Source organism: Symphalangus syndactylus, chromosome 20, assembly GCF_028878055.3.
Source record: "Symphalangus syndactylus isolate Jambi chromosome 20, NHGRI_mSymSyn1-v2.1_pri, whole genome shotgun sequence".
NCBI lineage: Eukaryota > Metazoa > Chordata > Mammalia > Primates > Hylobatidae > Symphalangus > Symphalangus syndactylus.
The window spans coordinates 40,062,770-40,081,343 of record NC_072442.2 but is presented as its reverse complement, the minus strand read 5'-3'; the positions used below and the strand labels follow the sequence as shown (position 1 = coordinate 40,081,343).

The window sequence follows — 18,574 nt, the reverse complement described above, 5'->3', positions numbered from 1 at the left end:
AAGGTTGCAAATTGAGAATGGTCCACTAACAAACTACCCACTTAGAGGGTATGAAAGACAAACTCAGTATCAGTCTCTTTCTCTCAGCCTTGGAGTACTAGTTTTTGGAGATAAGAGATGAGAGAAATCCAGTGGTCAAAGTGTTTTGGCACCCCAGTGATTAATCACCAGGACATTAAAGCAACTCTTATCTGCTTTCTCTTAGATACCAGAAAGCCCTCTTCTCACCAAGCCTTACTTCCCACAGACACCATCTGCAACTGAGCTTAGAAATGTCATCAGCAAAAGCAACAATCTCAGGATATGGAAGAAGAGGATAAAAAGGTGAAGGTTGAAAGAGGGGAAGCAGGAAGACAGAAAGATGACTCCCTGCCTTTCCTGGCCAGGGTACAAAAGATTATTTTGTACCCTACATAACACGAATGAAAAGCTCCTTTCATAGCTCCTAGCAATAAGAAAGTATGGTTAGTTTGCTTTCTCCTTCACTTTCCACTGCAGTAGGTTGAGGATCCAGATAGACATTTGTCTTCTGAATTGACTCTCATTACCTTTCAAAACAATGAAATAGCAGTAACTCTAAATACCTGGTAGGGTTAAGCAATCAATACCGATGGTAGGCCTAAATTATTCCAGTTGAATGGTGAGTGGGGAGAAAGAGAAATAGGAAAAGAAGTGGGTGGATAGGAGATGGAAAGACAGTTGCATACAGTAAGGAGTACCACCAGTAATTCCTTGAGGTGTCGTACTCCTCCAAAGTCTTTCAACTCTGGCTTGGAGTAATCTCCTACTTGAGAGAATTCCTAAGGTTAGGAACACTGGAGGTGTTCCTACAGATGAGAACTGTCACACCTGGACGGTAAAATTAACCAAAGTGTCCAGGAATGCTCACCTTGCCTCTCAGGACAACCAGAAGACTCAGCAGTTCCACCTCTCCCTTGGAATGGTTGAGTGCTTCCTCCCTTGAGGAATTCCCCATTCCCATTCCACTTAGACCTTATGGATGATTAGGATATGAAAAGTCACTCAATAGTTAAAAAACAGTCAAGCTATGAGGCAATCTTTAATAACAACAGAAATCCCAAGATCAGCACCAAGAGCATTAACTGTTTACTTCTTTGAGGCACTAACCATTCAGTTAAGGATGCCTATCTAGGAAAGGACAGTGCCTAAGAAATTGAGGTACTGAACAGCATGGTTTCTGGTTAGAAATGGCCTTAGGTATGACAGAAAAATCTAGGTTAGTAAGGTCCTCAGCCTTTAGGCCCAGAATTGAAAAGACATTGCTTCAATTTTCACTGCTATGAAGTGAAAACAATATTTTCTAGTAGGTTGAAGTTTACACCCCAATCATGAACTTGCAACCAGGAACACATAATTCCAGAAATTGGAACAATCTTGAGCTCTCCATTCTCCTTCTAAGATGTGACTTAGCCCACAGGCAAGGGAACACCACTTAAACTTTTGAGGATTCAAAAACAGGTTGGCAACTCTCATCATCACCAGTTTTTGAATTCAACTTCCTTCTAAGTTCCCTTGCTCTGGTGTATCCCTTAACCTTCTTGTATGACTTGCTCACCCCATTTACAACTACAGATACCTATTGCCCCTCTTTCTTTCTCCTAGTGGACTTTATCTGCCCTCTGCCTATTTGTCATAACTAGCAGGATTGCAGCACATACCACATGGGCAAATTTATCCTGTGTTCTAAGCCATGAAAGAGAAAGGGAAGCAATTCTGTCTTCAGGTGGAGATGGGAAAGATTTTGGAAACAACAGAGATTTTAAACAACTTTTTGGTTCATTTTCTGGATTGGCAACGCATTGGGAAATCTCAACAAAGGTAGGTACACTAATCCCCATGCTGACTCTGCATGTAATAACATGGGAACTGGGGTAGGGTGGGTGGTGAAATCTGGTTTAAGACCATCCTTTGGGTCTGAACAGCCTCTTACCAACTTCCCTTGATGACAGTTGAGCTCAAACCCACTTACCTCTCCTGTCAGGAGGAGTCAGGGTACATGAAGCTCAACTCTTTTGATGGTTTGGTACCATTATTTGTGTAACTTTTCTACTTTAAAAAAATCACATTTTATGGTTTTTCCCAACTCATTTTTTATTCTCTAGTTCCTAGTCTAGCGTTTTCAAGCACCTCTTCCAATCCTGATAACCTTTTGCTGGGAGGGGGAGTTTATGAGTCTATAATGATTCTGAGACAGAGAACCCCTAAGATAAAGTGGAGGAAAAACGTCCTTTATACATGATTAGATATGCTCGGGGGGTACAGATTAAGAAGGAAATGCAATGGAGCAAAAGTGGTATAGTAACAGGAAATATTTAATTTTCCAATCTCCACTTTCCATTTTTATAAACTGAAAGAAAAAAATTTAATATATTACAAAATATCTGTACATAGACAAGATACACCCAATGGGGGTCAAAAACGAGAGAGAAAGGAATACAGTGTCAGGAACCTAAATCAGGGAGAATGAGGTGGCAACTGACACTTTTCTGATGCAGCATTCTCTCTCAAAACCTGCTGGTAACCATTTTAGCACGGTAACTATATATGCATATTATATATACACACACACATACAAGTGGTTGGGTGATGTCTATGGCATAAGCTAATAGAAGTTCTACTTGCAAATTTGTGCTAACTGTCCTGCTTTAAACGTATAGATTTGATGTTGCTTTCAAATACTTATCATTCCTATGGACAGCTGAAGAAAAAACTAAGGAAACTGGGTCAAGGATATTTGTTTTCAAAACCACAAAAATGATCACGGTCAAACCAGTTTTGCCTCCCACTCATGAACAGAATCAGATTTCTCATCTGTTCAAAATAATGTATTTAATAGACTTAATATCTCTCATTGTACAATAATTAAAACAAAACGAAAACCACTTTTGAATGGAATTGGGTTTGTAATTTTCAAATAGTCAAGTTGTAAATCTGCCAAACCTTTACTTCCATCATGTTTATAGATAACATAACTGAAAAATTAACAAATACCTTTTCTTCCTCCATACAGATTCCAGGATATTTAAATAAGTTTTTTCCCTCTGCTTTTAGAAATAGTCAAAACTACCAAACTTTGTTTTCATTTTAAAAGACTCCCAAAATGGGGGTGGGGGTGAGATGGGATCATGCATACACATACACTCACACATACACTCACCCCCTTCCCTAGTAGGGATGAGGGAATGGAGGCTTAAGTATATTATTTAGGATATTTGGCATAATTAAAAATAAGAGGTGGGAGAAGGGACGGAAAAACATTATTGATGACTGCTGATAACCAAAATACAATGAAAATATATAGAGAATTTTATTCATATTTGATGGGAAACCAACTTTTTTTCATTGAACAGATACTTCTGAAAGTATCCCAGGCTCAAGTTCTTTAATAAAAAACAGGGAGTGGGGCCCAATAACTCAAATTCAAATATTCTAAAACACAAAGGCCCATGTCTGAGGACTAAGAAGTCAACAGACAGAAGGTTCAGATGAACTTTAATGCAATTTACCAATAGCATGTCAGTAAGCCTAGTAAATCTAACTGGACACATTGGTATAAAAAGCCATCAATGCCAAAATAGCTAGAAGGCTCTCTTTCTAAATCAGTGTTTGGCCCTGGAGGCAAGGCCAGATCAAAAACCAGAGAATAATAAAGAAATACACACACCGATATCTACCTATATCTCATTAACAGGGGAAAACAGTCTTCAAGTAAGTATCTGAAGAGGGTTCTTCTTTCATTTCTTTAAAGTTTCTTTTTTTTTTTTTTTAAGTAATGCACCTTTCTCTTATAAGTAGATTTTATTTTTTAAAATAAGAACTTGGCATTGAAACATGAAACTTGAGTTTTGAAAACTACCCTCCAAGATGCTGAAGTATGTTTGCTTTTTCTTTGTAAAAGGGGGCTTAATCTATGTTTCCTGAAGGTCTAAGTCTGTGCAGATAAATTATATGAAATGTATCTGTTTTTAAAACACTCTATATGCTGGTACTCACATAGAAATAGAAGCCAGAATGAGAAGCCTCCCAAATTATCCCACCCTGACAGCCCTTCCCTTTTTCATTTCCTGTTTATGATAAGGCAAAATTCTTGCCTGGAAGCACAATTTAACCCCTTTTACCAAAACCAAATCCAAATCTCTTTGGAGGAAAAATCCTTAAAAGAACTGGCAGGGTACACATGCTGGGATGTGGATATGTCAATACTGTTCTTCCTCACAGTATGCTGTTTTAAAATTATTTTTTAAAAAAAGGTCAGGTATTGATGTATCTTCAGAAAAATACCCACCCTAAACTAGGTTACATTTCCATGTATCTTCAGGATTTGTTTTCCTCTTTGACAATATCACAATGCTCTGTTTGAAAGGTTTTTTTTTTTTCGACATAAAAATATATGTGTAAACAATATGCTAAATGCCGTTATTAGCCCTCTAGGTATGGAGGCATCATATCTAACCACAGCTCAGCAGCAATGCCCAAGCTGTCCACACTTACAAATCAACTTCCCCATCAGAACATGGTTTAAAAAACAAAACATTTTAGAATTGAAGAGTTACAGAGAACAATGTAAGAGTCTGAATTTCCTTTCCTTTATTTCAAAAAAAGTAAAGAATTATCCCAGGTTCTTGGGCATCTCAACGATTTTTTCCAAACAAATGCCTCAAAGAGAGAGAAACAGCAAGAGTGAGAGCGAGCAAGCAAGAGACAGAGAGAGAAAGAGAGAGAGAGAGACAGCACACATGGGCAAAAAAGGAAAGAGATTGGGTAAAGTCTACCTACTTGCCCAAGAATGCCATGTTCTACAACCTGCTTTATGTGCAGGGAGAAGGGCATATCTTTTGTCAAAGTGGAGTAAACTTTAAGGATGAGTAATTTATTTGGAAAAAAAGTATGTTCAAGATGCTCAATGAGGAAAAAGTGTTCACTTAAAAGCAAAATGTGAGATGGTGGAGAGGAAAGAAACATTTATTCAAATCAGCCAGGCCACTCTGTTTCCCTTATAGCAAAAGCCAAAGAGCAGCTCAAATTTTGTGAACACTATTCTCTTTAAAGGAAAAAAACCCAAAACACCTAAATTAAAATTCAAAAGAAAGAAACCACACACAACCCCCACCCCAAAACTTTAAAAATCAAAGAGCCTCTCCTGAGCCATCTCAAAACTGAAACTGTTCTTTCTCTCTTCTGATCAGTAAGTGCAGGCAATGAACTAATAACATTTACTTTTCAATGTAATGATCCTCTCCATATTCTCTACTTGTATCTACTAAGGTAGAGTTGAAGTAAATGTTCTGGCTATAGCCCATCCAGGGGGAAATGGTGCCAACATCATTATTTCGTTAAGTCGCCTGCTAGTAGCAAGTGAGCAAGGAATACAACAGACAGCTTTGCAGTAGCCAAATGCAGATGATTACCTCGCTCTGGCAAATGATTTCACTAAAGATTCAGAGAACTGGATGGAAGGATGGATAGGAAAGGAATCTTTCAGGACACTGAAGTCTCTGGGTTAGTAAGGAACTCCTCTCCCTCTTCCCCCTCTTGGTGGGACTCTTGTAGGCCCCCGATAGAGTTTTCCATAAGCAGAAGACTGAGTTGGGCCCCCCCAATGAAGGCCTGCTCCTGAGCTGCTGGCCCCAGTGGTTCCTGGCCCCAGCTCCCCATAGTTTTGCAATTTGGTCTCTGCATGTACCACAGAATTGCTGCTTCCCTCAGCCTTCAGGAATGGTTGCCCGACCACCGGGTGTAATGCTAAGGGGACCCTGGCAAAACGGAGGTCCTGGTCCCCTGGAAACTGCACTGACCCTGTGCCCTGGTAACTGCTGGACTCCCCAAGGTGGCTCACAGAGCCTGAGAAGGTCCTGTTCTTCACCAGGGTCTGGACCACAGATTCTGTCGAAGCTGGACCAGAGTTTCGTTCATCAGTGTCAATGGCACTGAACCCTGTTTCAGGCCCATCAGTGTTTCCATAAGTCCTGTTTGGATGGGGTCGGGTGGAGTACTCCATTGGTCTCAAGGCCTGGTGCTCATGTGGCAGGTGGCCAGGAGGCTCTGCTTCAGGCTGGGATAAAAGTTGCAGCAAGACGGCTGTCACGGCTGGGTTCAACTCCTGGGGGGCGCTGGAAAGATCGCCTTCAACCAGAGGGGGTGGAGGTGGCGGCGGTGGAGGTCCGGGGGGCTCAGGGGGCCTCTTCTCTGGTGGAAGAATGTGAGGAGGACATGCTGTGGAAGGGTTACTCCTTTTAAACACCATCTTAAAAAGCACATGTGATTATAAACACAAACACACACTGTGCAACATAAACAAATATCAATATAAGTAACCAGATATATAAAGAATAAAATCTTGGGATCAGAAATTGCAATTATAAATAAATCAAGTGATTAAAACAGTTGCATCCTGGATCTAACAGCTAGTGTAAAAATATCATATGTTTCAAATGATTATCCTGATTTTTGTCTAAGATTTCCTCCATTTCCTTCCTTTAAAGAACTGTTCTAATATGTAGGCTGTTGGCAGACTCCCTGCCCCTTTTTGCTGTTAGATGGAAACATTAAAACAAAGCAGAAGAAAGGAAGATGAGAGGGGACAATATACATGCTGTGGTCACATTTCTAGGACATAATCTTGCTGTACAACAGAGATCTTGGGTGGACTTGGCTAATACATTTTACAGAATGTTTGATGACATAGGTTAACCTGAAATAAAACTTAAAGAATATACAGGAGAGATAAAATAAAGTAAAAAGTTTTCATTACTGTCATGTATAAAAATACACTTGCTTCTCCAAACTTTAGTCACCTCTCCCCAAAATCATAGTCTAAAAGGATTTTAACTACCATATTATCATTCAGCTTCGTATGTTACAGTAATTTTAAAGACTAATTTCTATCATAATTTTCTATTTTGTTTTCCTAACTACTGCATTTTTTTCCATGCTATGAAAAAAAAAAAATCACTATAGCAGTGTCATGCAGAATGAACTGTTGATAAACATCTGTTTATCTTGGAGACAGTGACAAGAACTGAGTATTTAGAAATATATTAAATTCATACTATACTCTGTCTTTACAAAGATCTTTTGTCTTTCTTGAACTACTTCCCCCAGACTTTCTTTTTTCCCCTGCTGCCTAAATGTGCTTAAGCATGATAAACATTGTCTGATAACGAACTCCTGCCAAGGCAGGAGAGGAGAGATGTAAAATGGTATGAGTTTGAGGACAAAGAAAACCACTGAGACAGAAGTATGGTCAGAACAATGCCTTTAGAAAATTGAGAGTCATCCTGCTGAAGAAAAGATTTAATGTTTTGGGACATCTTCCAAATGACTGATTTTTCTTTTCCCTATGGAAGCATATTTATATATATATATATATATATATATATATATATATATATATATATAGTCATTCTTCAATTATCTAAGCTGTGATGTAAAGTCATTACTCAAAACAAGCCAAAAACAGTTTTTAGTTATAATTAGATATTTTTGTAGCATATTTACCTTAATTATATCTTGCAAAGACAATCAGTAATTAAATTTGTATTCCCTTAGTATGCAGATGAAAGCACTCTGAAAACACTACAAAATTGTAAGGTTGTACAGTACAAAAGATGGTCAGGTGTTACACGTAACATCCAGGCAGGGTGACCAACAGTCCCAGTTTGTCTGGGACTGAGGGGGTTTTCCAGGTTGTCAACGTTCAGCTTTAAAACCAGGACAGTTCAGGAATGAATTGGTGACCCTATGTATAGTACCCACCCAAGTTATTTGTTGATTGATTGGCTGGTTGACAGGGTGGCAGGGGAAAATGAATTTAAGGACAAAAAATTAGCCATGGAAAATTTTGAACATGGAGAGTAGACATGCTGAAAAAGGAGGGCTTACTGGACTACAAGTAATGATAGATTTCAGAGCCTTTTGCTTTCAACACTCTCTATATAAGGGCATCACTGTACCAGTTATTTTAAAAAGTATTTCTGGACTACACATAAAATGGAACACGAGGATTTTTAATACCAAGGTCAAATAACTTAAAAATGTATAACTGTAAAAGTGAGATAATCTAAACTTACATTCTTCCAGCTATGCCATTTTTTTGTATTCAAACTTTGTCTTTTATGTAAATAGCCTAATTATGTTTCAACAGAACTAACACTTGAGGTCAAATGCTTTCATATGTGTAAAATAAAAATTCTATTCCAAAGTAGCAAAGGCGCATGGTGGCTCATGCCTGTAATCCCAGTACTTTGGGAGAACAAGGAAGGCAGATCACTTGAGGTCAGGAATTAGAGACCACCCTGGCCAACAAAGTGAAACCCCGCCTCTACTAAAAATACAAAAAAAATTAGCTGGGCCTGGTGTCACACGCCTGTAATCCCAGCTACTAGGGAGGCTGAGGCAGGAGAATCACTTGAACCTGGGAGGTAGGGTTTGCAGTGAGCTGAGATCACCCCACTGCACTCCAGCCTGGGTGACAGAGCGAGACTCCATCTCAAAAACAAACAAACAAAAAAACTTATTAAATTAAGCCTAATACTTCTTAAAGGAATTAAAAATAAAATATGAATTATAAATCATATTGTTATGATCTAAAGTATCAATGTTGTCAATCCTTAAAAGTATGGACTTTTGGCTGGGTGTGGTGGTTCACACCTGTAATCCCAGCACTTTGGGAGCCCAAGGTGGGTGGATCACCTGAGGTCGGCAGTTCAAGACCAGCTTGGCCAACACAGTGAAACCCCATCTCTACTAAAAATACAAAAAAATTAGTAAGGTGTGGAGGCAGGTGCCTGTAATCCCAGCTACCTGGGAGGCTGAGGCAGGAGAATTGCTTGAACCCAGGAGACGGAGGCTGCAGTGCACCAAGATCGCACCATTGCATTCCAGCCTAGGCGACAGAGAGAGACTCTGTCTCAAAACAAACAAAAAAAAAGTATGGACTTTTACGATTGACAACAATAAGGATGTATTATTGAAATGTAAAAATAAATTTAAAACTTCAGGCCAGGGGTAGTGGCTCAAGCCTGTAATCCCAGCACCATGGGAGGCTGAGGCGGGCAGATCACCTGAGGCTGGGAGTTCGAGACCAGCCTGGCTGACATGGTGAAACCTCATTTCCACTAAAAAATACAAAATTAGCTGGGCATGGAGGTGCATGCCTATAATCCCAGCTACTCGGGAGGCTGAGGCAGGAGAATCGCTTGAACCCAGGAAGCGGAAGTTGCAGTGAGCCAAGATCATGCCATTGCACTCCAGCCTGGGCAACGGAGTAAGACTCCGTCTCCAAAAACAAACAAACAAATAAACAAACAAAACCCTTCATTTTACTCATTTGATTTCAACTTATCACCCTTCCCAATAAGTACAGAATAGCAAAACAGCAGCCCAATTAATAGGCTGTCACCTTCTCTGGCTTATACAGTCTGCCCTCTGGTGGAAGTGCTAATTAACAGTGAAATGGCCAAATAGAGATAGCAGGGGTGAAACAAGAACAAGTGAGCCACTGTAGAGGCATCAGCTGAATAATCCAGGGGTGACTGCAATAATTAGTTATGGCATTTCTACACTTTCCTCTGAAGTAAATCCAACAACTTCTGGCCATAGGCCAGGCCTTAAAACATATACTTTCTGCACCACCTCATATGAAATGTGAATGTAGGACTCTAAAGTTGAAGATTAGTATACCTCTTCAGCCCTCGAGCCTCTTCTTATTCCCCAATTCATGGGGTCTTCATTGACAGTGAGAATTTCCAAGGAGTTAAAAACATTTTTACATAAGTAAAGATTTTACAAATATACTGTGAATCAGAATTAAAGAATTTAAACTGCTTTTCCCTCTAATAAATTGCATGCTATGGTCCTGTGAGATTAAAGTATAACTTATCCCCATTTTCCTTTTTTTTCTTTATAATATACGCACTTCCTGATCTGGGGTCCATTCAATTGCTTCTATCAGAAACAGATTTAAAGGAATTGTTCTTATACACTATTATTTTTGGTAAAAGAAATGTATAGTGTTAATTATCTACTCAGAAATATTCCCAAGTTATTCTTCAGGAAATTAACAATGATATTTTATTAGGGTTTTCTTGATTGTATCTTCCAGGAAAGACTGGCATTCAGCATCCACTCCACTAGAGGTAAAGAAGTATAGTCTGATAATGGTTTGTTTGGAAGTCAGATTTCCAAGTGCTAGGACTAGTTGGCCACCACACACAGTTCAAGATGTGTGGTTCAAGATGCATCACTAGCTATGGTTGTGGTTTCCTTGGTTAGAACACAGGGGCTTTACTTACCTATCTCCTAGGAAGTGGAAAAACAATCAGTATAGGAAAGGTGCTTTGGGAAGCTTTGAGACTTAAATAAAAGAAGCCAAGCAAGAAATACATTACTTGGTGCTATGTTCTCCTGTAGACTAGGTTACAGAATAACTGAAACCAAGGCCATTGATGTGGGGAAAAAAAAATGTTAAGAGATTTTTAAGAGGGTATCAACAGCACCTGAGCTCAACGAGATTCATGACCGGTCTGTTTACCTGCTGCCTCCTCCTGTGGCATTGTGGGAGTTCTTCGGGGCCCCTGTGGCCCACTGTTCTTGTCACTGTTGTTTTCCTCCAGACTGCCTGCCGGCTCTTGGGTTTTCATCAGCTGACTCAAGAGAACTGCCAAAATATTCTGCATGTCAGCTGGTGTGCTTGAAGCTTCAAGGGTCGTCTGTTCTGCTGAAGGCAGGATCACTGGGGCAGAGAGTGCTTCCTTCAAAGACTCCTCTGGGGCCATGGTCTCTGAGTCCTGCTGCTGGGAAGTAGCTTCCGTCAGGGCACTGATGGATTGGTTCAGGGTTTCCAGCTGCTGCTGCATCTCTGGGTTGGAGTGGATGTTAAGCAGCTGTGCCATTTGAGAGATGCTCAGGTCGGTTTGGCTCTGCAGCAGGTTTAATAACACTGCCAATTCACTTTGATTCAGCTGTTGTGTGATGTCACCAAGGCCTGTTGAAAGACAGTGAAGCCAATATAAGAGGATGAGATAGGCCAAGGGCCCTTTGCCTTCTTCAACTGGCAACAGCAACTTACAATATCCAAAAAATGAAATTTTCATTTTAAATGTCTCATTTTTTCATGCCTCAAAATGTCATGACACAGTTTGTTATTCTTTATGTTTTTGCTTAAGAAATACAGGCACTAATAACTAAAACATCTCTGGATTGTGCATAAAAGTGACTTCACTTTATCTGTATTCTTCAAGTTCTGTGATTTTCAGTCCTTTATTGTACATCAGAATTATTAAGAGAGATTAAAAAATCTCTCCTATTCAGATGCCTCAGGACCCATCCCTAGAGATAGGCAATCGTATAGGCATATTTGTTTTTAAAGCTTCCAGGATGATTCTAATGTATAGCCAGTACTAAGAGCCATTGCTATAAGTGAAGAGGGGAGGGAAAGTGAACCAGAAAAAGAGTATCTTTTGTCCCGAAGAATTGGTCATAACGCAGGAGAACTACTTTGTTATAATAGTTCAATATGACATAGTTTCAGATACATTTAGATCAAAATAACAGTCTATAGAACAACATTTAGCAATTGTATTTTAACACGATTAGATTCTATGAAGGTCTTATCAAATCTAATATAAACAAGACTCCAAATTATGTGTTTTATAAAGTCATGGGTGAACTAACCTTAAATTAAATTTGGCTTACCTAATTCACTGATTTATGCCACACATCTAATTGAGATACAGTGTTCCGTACATATTTCAGGAAAGGAAAATGATCTATTGTAGACTTTCTGGACCATATGTACAAAACTTGGTTAATCTCCTTCTCGCCATAATGAGGACATTAACCTCTTTCCTAATGGTTCACTGGACAAAAACTAAAAAACAGACACACACACAAACTCCTTACACTTGACCTTCAAAACCTGCCAAATACGCTTAGTAAAAGCACAAAGGCCCCATTCTGGCACTGACCTATTGCATCCCCAGCCCCAGACTCCACCTTGCCAGGAGCAGGCTGAGGTGGTGCTGGGCTGCTGTTCTTCACAGGCTCAGTACTTGTTCCTGAGGTAGTTTCTTTTCGAGAAGTTTTGGATGGAGGTGGCTCTTCCACTACAACACCACTTTGTCGCTGACGTCGCCGTTTCTTACTCCATAACTCATGGCAATCCTGCCAGTGGGGGAGGCTGGAAAAAGACAAAGCAAAGGGGAAATATGTATGGGAATGCAGCAGTGAATGAATGGAGGAGCAAAGGATTAAAATGGGAAGGCAAAGACTGTGGGAAATGTAAAGAATAAGGAAAACAAAAATAACCAAAAAAGTTAGTAAGTAGGTAACAGCAGTGTAAAATAAATCATGGCAGATGGTAGTCTGAGGAAATAAAAGTACAAAAGTCCAAGAAAGTTACATAGTGAGAAAGGAGGATCTTGCTAATACTAGGTACAGACTAGCTATATAAATTCCCATATAAATACTGTCTTTCCTTGGCATAACAAGAATAAAGGAGAACTGTATTGGTCAAGTTTCAGTAGGGAATAAAGAGGAGGACAGTAATGGCTGGCTTGTTAATGTATACAGAAGGTCGAGGAAAGGTGGTGACTTAAACCATGGAACCATGTATCATGATCAAAACATCTCTGTGAAAAATCAACTTATGTGTAATTTGGTTTGTGAGGACCAAAGACTAGTTCTTTCCCCTTTCTGCCCACAGAATTTCCATGACTGGATATCAACTTGCTCGTCTGTGGAGTTCAGCACTATGTATAACTTAGTCCAGACTCTCCCATACAACCAGGCCAAGTAGGTCAAATCTTACTATAAAAATCTCTTTATAATAGGAGTTCCCAAATTTCAGTAAAACCCTTATATATTTCAAGTCATATTCAATGTATCAATATTCTAGTGTAATAAATGAATTTGGCTGGGTGCAGCAGTTCACGCCTGTAATCCCAGCACTTTGGGAGGTAGAGGCAGGCAGATCATGAGGTCAGGAGTTCGAGACTAGCCTGGCAACATGGTGAAACCTCGTCTCTGCTAAAAATACAAAAATTAGCCAAGTGTGGTGGTGTGTGCCTGTAATCCCAGCTACTAAGGAGGCTGAGGCAGGAGGATTGCTTGAACCCGGGAGGTGGAGGCTGCAGTGAGCTGAGATCACACCATTGCACTCCAGCCTGAGCAACAGAACAAGAGTCTGTCTCAAAAAAATTAATGAATTTGGACATTTCTTTGCAGCAATCAGATTTAGAATTACTACCTACTCATGAACTAACATCCTATCCATTTTTAAGACATGCAGTCTTTCTTAAGGTAAGCAAATGACCCCAAAAATTTGACATTAATGTTATAATACTGTCACTGACAAATTCAAAGATAAAATACTTTTTTTTTCTTTTGAGACAGTCTTGCTCTGTTGCCCAGGCTAGAGTGCAGTGGTGCAATCTCGGTTCACTGCAACCTCTGCCTCCCGGGTTCAAGCGATTCTCCTCCCTTAGTCTCCCTGAGTAGCTGGGACTACAGGTACACGCCACTACGACTGGCTAATTTTTGTATTTTTTAGTAGAGACGGAGTTTCACTATGTTGGCCCAACTGATCTCAAACTCATGACCTCAGGTGATCTGCCTGCCTCAGCCTCCCAAAGTGCTGGGATTACAAGCGTGAGCCACCATGCCAGGCCAGATAAAAGACTTTTTATGTGCTATAATGTGGGATATGAACCTCTGAAGATCCAATACAATACAGAGGCATTCATAAGATTTTAATGAAATAGACATATTAAAAGATCATATTTCTTTTATGTTACTTTAATTTTTTGAGATGGAGTATCACTCTACGGTCCAGGCAGGAGTGCACTGGCACAATCTCGGCTCACTGCAACCTCCACCTCCCGAGTTCAGGCGATTCTCCTCCCTCAGCCTCCCGAGTAGCCAGGACTACAAGCACACACCACCACACCCGGTTAATTTTTTGTATTTTTAGGAGAGATAGGGTTTTACCATGTTGGCCAGGCTCTCTTGAACTCCTGACCTCAGGTGATCCATCCACCTCGGCCTCCCAAAGTGCTGGGATTACAGGTGTGAGCAACCACGCTTGACCGAAATATCTTATTTCTTACATCAAAATTCAGTAATCTGGCCGGGCGCGGTGGCTCACACCTATAATCACAGCACTTTGGGAGGCCGAGGCAGGCGAATCACCTGAGGTCAGGAACTGGAGACAAGCCTGGTCAACATGGTGAAACCTCGTCTCTACTAAAAATACAAAAATTAGCCAGCTGTAGTGCTGGGCTCCTGTAATCCAGCTACTCAGGAGGCTGAGGCACGAGAATCGCTTGAAGTCGGGAGGTGGAGGTTGCAGTGAGCTGAGATTGCGCCACTGCACTCCAGCCTGGGTGACAGAGTGAGAGACCCTGTCTCAGAAAAAAAAACAAAAACAAAAACAAAAACTGGCAGTGATGCAAACCATTTAAAACTGGGACTGTCGGCCGGGCTCAGTGGCTCAAGCCTGTAATCCCACCACTTTCGGAGGCTGAGGCAGGCAGATCACCTGAGGTCGGGACTTCAAGACCAGTCTCACCAATATGGCGAAACTCTGTTTCTACTAAAAATACAAAATTAGCCAGGCATGGGGGCGCATGCCTGTAATCCCAGCTACTCGGGAGGCTGAGGCAGGAGAAACGGTTGTGGTGAGTCGAGATCACACCACTGCACTCCAGCCTGGGCAACAAGAGTGAAACTCTGTCTCAAAAAAAATAATAACAAAAAAACCCCCAAAAAACTGGGACTATCTCTGCGAGTGTGAGATATACATGGTCACCAGAGACCTGCATGATTCCAGCAGAAGGAATGGCTAAGAGCAAAAACCAGAAGGCCAAGCATGTGTCTCCTGCCTGCAATCCCACGACTTTGGAAGGCTGAGGCGGGAGAATCACTTGAGCCCAGGAGTTTGAGACAGTCTGGGCAACATTGTGGGACCCCATTTCTACAATTAGAGAAAAAAAAAAAAAAAGGCTGGGAGTGGTGGCTCACGCCTGTAATCCCAACACTTTGGGCGGCTGAGGCAGGCAGATCACCTGAAGTCAGGAGTTTGAGACCAGCTTGGCCAACATGGTGAAACCCTGTCTCTACTAAAAATACAAAAAAATTAGTTGGCGTGGTGGCCTGTGCCTGTAATCCCAGCTACTCAGGAGGCTGGGACAGGAGAACGGCTTGAATCCAGGAGGTGGAGGTTGCAGTGAGCCGAGATCACGCCACTGCACTCCAGCCTGGGCGACAGAGCGAGACTCCGTCTCGGAAAAAACAAAAAAGGCTGGGAGCGGTAGCTCACACCTGTAATCCCGGCACTTTGGGAGGCTGAGGCGGGCGGATCACCTGAGGCCAGGAGTTCAAGATCAGCCCGGCCAACGTGATGAAACCCTGTCTCTACTAAAAATACAAAAATTAGCCAGGCATGGTGGTGTAATTCCAGCTACTTGGCAGGCTGAGGCAGGAGAATTGCTTGAAACCGGGAGGCGGAGATTGCAGTGAGCCGATATTGCACCACTGCACTCCAGCCTGGATGCCAAGAGTGAAACTCCGTCTCAAAACACACAAACAAACAAACAGGCCAGGCACGGTCAGTCACACCTGTGATCCCAGCACTGTGAGAGGCCAAGATGGGCAGGAGTTCAAGACCAACATGGTGAAACCCCATCTCTACTAAAAATACAAAAAAATGGCCGGGCACGGTGGCTCATGCCTGTAATCCCAGCACTTTGGGAGGCCGAGGCGAGCGGATCACCTGAGGTCGGGAGTTCGAGACCAACCCGACCAACATGGAGAAACTCTGTCTCTACTAAAAACACAAAATTAGCTGGGCATGGTGGCACATGCCTGTAATTCCAGCTACTTGGGAAGGCTGAGACAGGTGAATCGCTTGAACCTGGGAAGCGGAGGTTGTGGTGAGCTGAGATTGCGCCATTATACTCCAGCCTGGGGAACAAGAGCGAAACTCTGTCTCAAAAAAACAAAACAAAACAAAAATACAAAAAAATTAGCCGGGTATGGTGGCAGGCACCTGTAATCCTAGCTACTTGCAAGGCTGAGGCAGGAGAATCGCTTGAACCCGGGAGGTGGAGGAGGCAGAGCAAGATTCCATCTCAAAACAACAACAACAACAACGAAAAAAACACGCCGGGCGCAGTGGCTTACGCCTGTAATCCCAGCACTTTGGGAGGCCAGGGTGGGTCACCTGAGGTCAGGAGTTCGAGACCAGCCGGGCCAGCAAGGTGTAACCCCGTCTCTACTAAAAATACAAAAATTAGCTGGGTGTGGTGGTGTGTGCCTGTAGTCCCAGCTACTCGGGAGGCTGAGGCAGGAGAATCACTTGAACCCTGCAGAGGTTGCAGTGAGCTGAGTTGCGCCACTGCACTCCAGCCTGGACGACAGAGACTCTGTCTCAAAAATAAATAAATAAACAAACAAACCCACAAAAATCTAAAAGGAATACTTTCGAAGAGGCTCTATAGAACAATATTCTGGGATGGAGATCCAGGGACAAAAGAAGATAGCTTGAGTCAAATTAGAACGAGTATCAAAGCTAAATCTATTACTTATATAAAGAAAAAAACAACAAAGATAAAAAAAACCAACCTCAACCATAATACTCAAAGACACCTCTTTATTTGGGTCTTACTGGGCATTTGTGGTTCTTTTATGAGTTTCTCATCGTCTAAGGCCCAGGGAAAGGTTTAGGGTCACAACATGGCTACCAGCACTTACTCTGGAGGAGCCATTTTGCTGAGTTCGACATCTTTCAGGAAGTCGCTCTGTAGGGTCTGTTCAGCTGTGCACCGCTTACTAGGATCTAGTGTCAGCATGTGGTCCAATAAATCAAGTGCTGCAGAAGGAATGCTATGGAAAAGAACACAGAAAGGACAAGTTCACAATGACCCTACAGTTCTCAAATTTGTAATTTTGTTTCAAAGGGTCTCACATCTGTAATTCCAGCACTTTGGGAGGCCAAGGTAGGAGGACTGCTTGAGGCCAGAAGTTTGAGATCAACCTGGGCAACATACTGAGACCTCATCTCTACAAATATATATATTTTTTAATTAGCTGGGTGCAGTGCTGTGCACCCTGTAGTCTCAGCTATTTAGGAGGCTGACATTGGAAAATCACTTGAGCCTAGGAATTTGAGGCTGCAATGAGTTCTTACTGCACAACTGCATTCCAGCCTGGGCAACAGAGGAAGAGCCCATCTCTTTAAAAAAAAAAAAAAAAAGGATGCGCAATGGTGGCTCATGCCTATAGTCCCACCTAGCACTTTGGGAGGCTGAAGGGAGTGGATCGTTTGAGGCCAGGAGTTCAGGACCAGCCTGGCCAACATAGTGAAATCCCATTAGCCAGGCATGGTGATGCACGCCTGTAATCCTAGCTCCTCGGAGGGCTGAGAATAGCTTGGACCCAGGAGGCAGAGGTTGCAGTGAGCCAAGATCACACTGCTGCACTCCTCCAGCCTAGGTGACAGAGTGAGACGGTCTCAAAAAAAAAAACAAACAAACAAAAAAAAACAAAGTCTTTGAATTTCCATGTAAAAACAAAGAAAGGAAGCTGGAGGTTGGCTAACACAAGTAAGCAGATTTGCTCTCACACAGGATTTAAGAAATGCCGGGCCGGGCACAGTAGCTCATGCCTGTAATCCCAGCACTTTGTGGGGCTGAGGCGGGTGGATAATCTGAGGTCAGGAGTTCGAGACCAGCCTGGCTAACATGGTGAAACCCCGTTTCTACTAAAAATACAAAAAATTAGCTGGGTGTGGTGGCACGCGCCTGTAATCCTTGCTCCTCAGGAGGCTGAGGCAGGAAAATCACTTGAACCCAGGAGGCGGAGGTTGCAGTGAGCCGAGATGACGCCATTGCACTCTGGCTTGGGCAACAAGAGCGAAATCTCGTCTCAAAAACAAACAAATGAGAAATGCTGTGCTATAACACAAGTAAAAAATACGGCCAGTTCTGGCCAGGTGTGGTGGGCTTACACCTATAATCCCAGTTCTTTGGGAGGCTAAGGTGGGCAGATCACTTGAGGTTAGGAGTTCAAGACCAGCCTGGCCAACATGGTGAAATGCCATCTCTACTAAAAATACAAAAATTAACTGTGCATGGTGGCGGGTGCCTGTAATTCCAGCTACTTGGAAGGCTGAGGCAGAAGAATTGCTTGAACCTGGGAGACGAAGGCTGTGGTGAGCCAAGATTGCGTCACTGCACTCCAACCTGGGTGACACATACAAAAATATGGCCAGTTCTATCCATCTATTAAAGTTAAAAAAAAGTAAAATAAAATAACAGAGAGGGAAAAAAGTAAGAAGAAAACAAAACCAAAACATGGCCAGGCATGGTAGCACAACCAGTGATCTTCCTGCCTCAGCCTCTCAAAGTTTAAGCCCAGCACTTTGGGAGGCTGAGGCAGGAAGATCACTTGAGCCCAGGAGCTCAAGACCAGCCTGGGCAACATTAGGAGACCCTATCTCTACACAGAAAAAAAAAATGCCAGGTGTGGTGGTGGGTGCCTGCGGTCCCAGCTATTC

At 42.0% G+C, this 18,574-nt stretch overlaps 1 protein-coding gene across 23 annotated transcripts in view; it reads right to left on the bottom strand.

Moving 5' to 3' along the window:
- Window positions 1-18,574, bottom strand: part of CDK12 (cyclin dependent kinase 12) — a 110,318-nt gene that overhangs the window by 31,790 nt on the left and 59,954 nt on the right. For 11 of the 23 annotated variants that reach the window (XM_063628859.1, XM_063628861.1, XM_063628864.1 and 8 more), the window contains exons 11-14: window positions 16,771-16,902; window positions 11,988-12,199; window positions 10,553-11,005; window positions 5,817-6,234 (exon numbers count right to left, since the gene is read on the bottom strand). In XM_063628859.1, the coding sequence (XP_063484929.1) occupies window positions 5,817-6,234; window positions 10,553-11,005; window positions 11,988-12,199; window positions 16,771-16,902 (1,215 nt within the window). Of the gene's footprint in view, window positions 1-4,585; window positions 6,235-10,552; window positions 11,006-11,987; window positions 12,200-16,770; window positions 16,903-18,574 lie in introns of those variants that run through there. The other 12 variants (XM_063628872.1, XM_063628868.1, XM_063628870.1 and 9 more) reach the window with 4 other exon arrangements.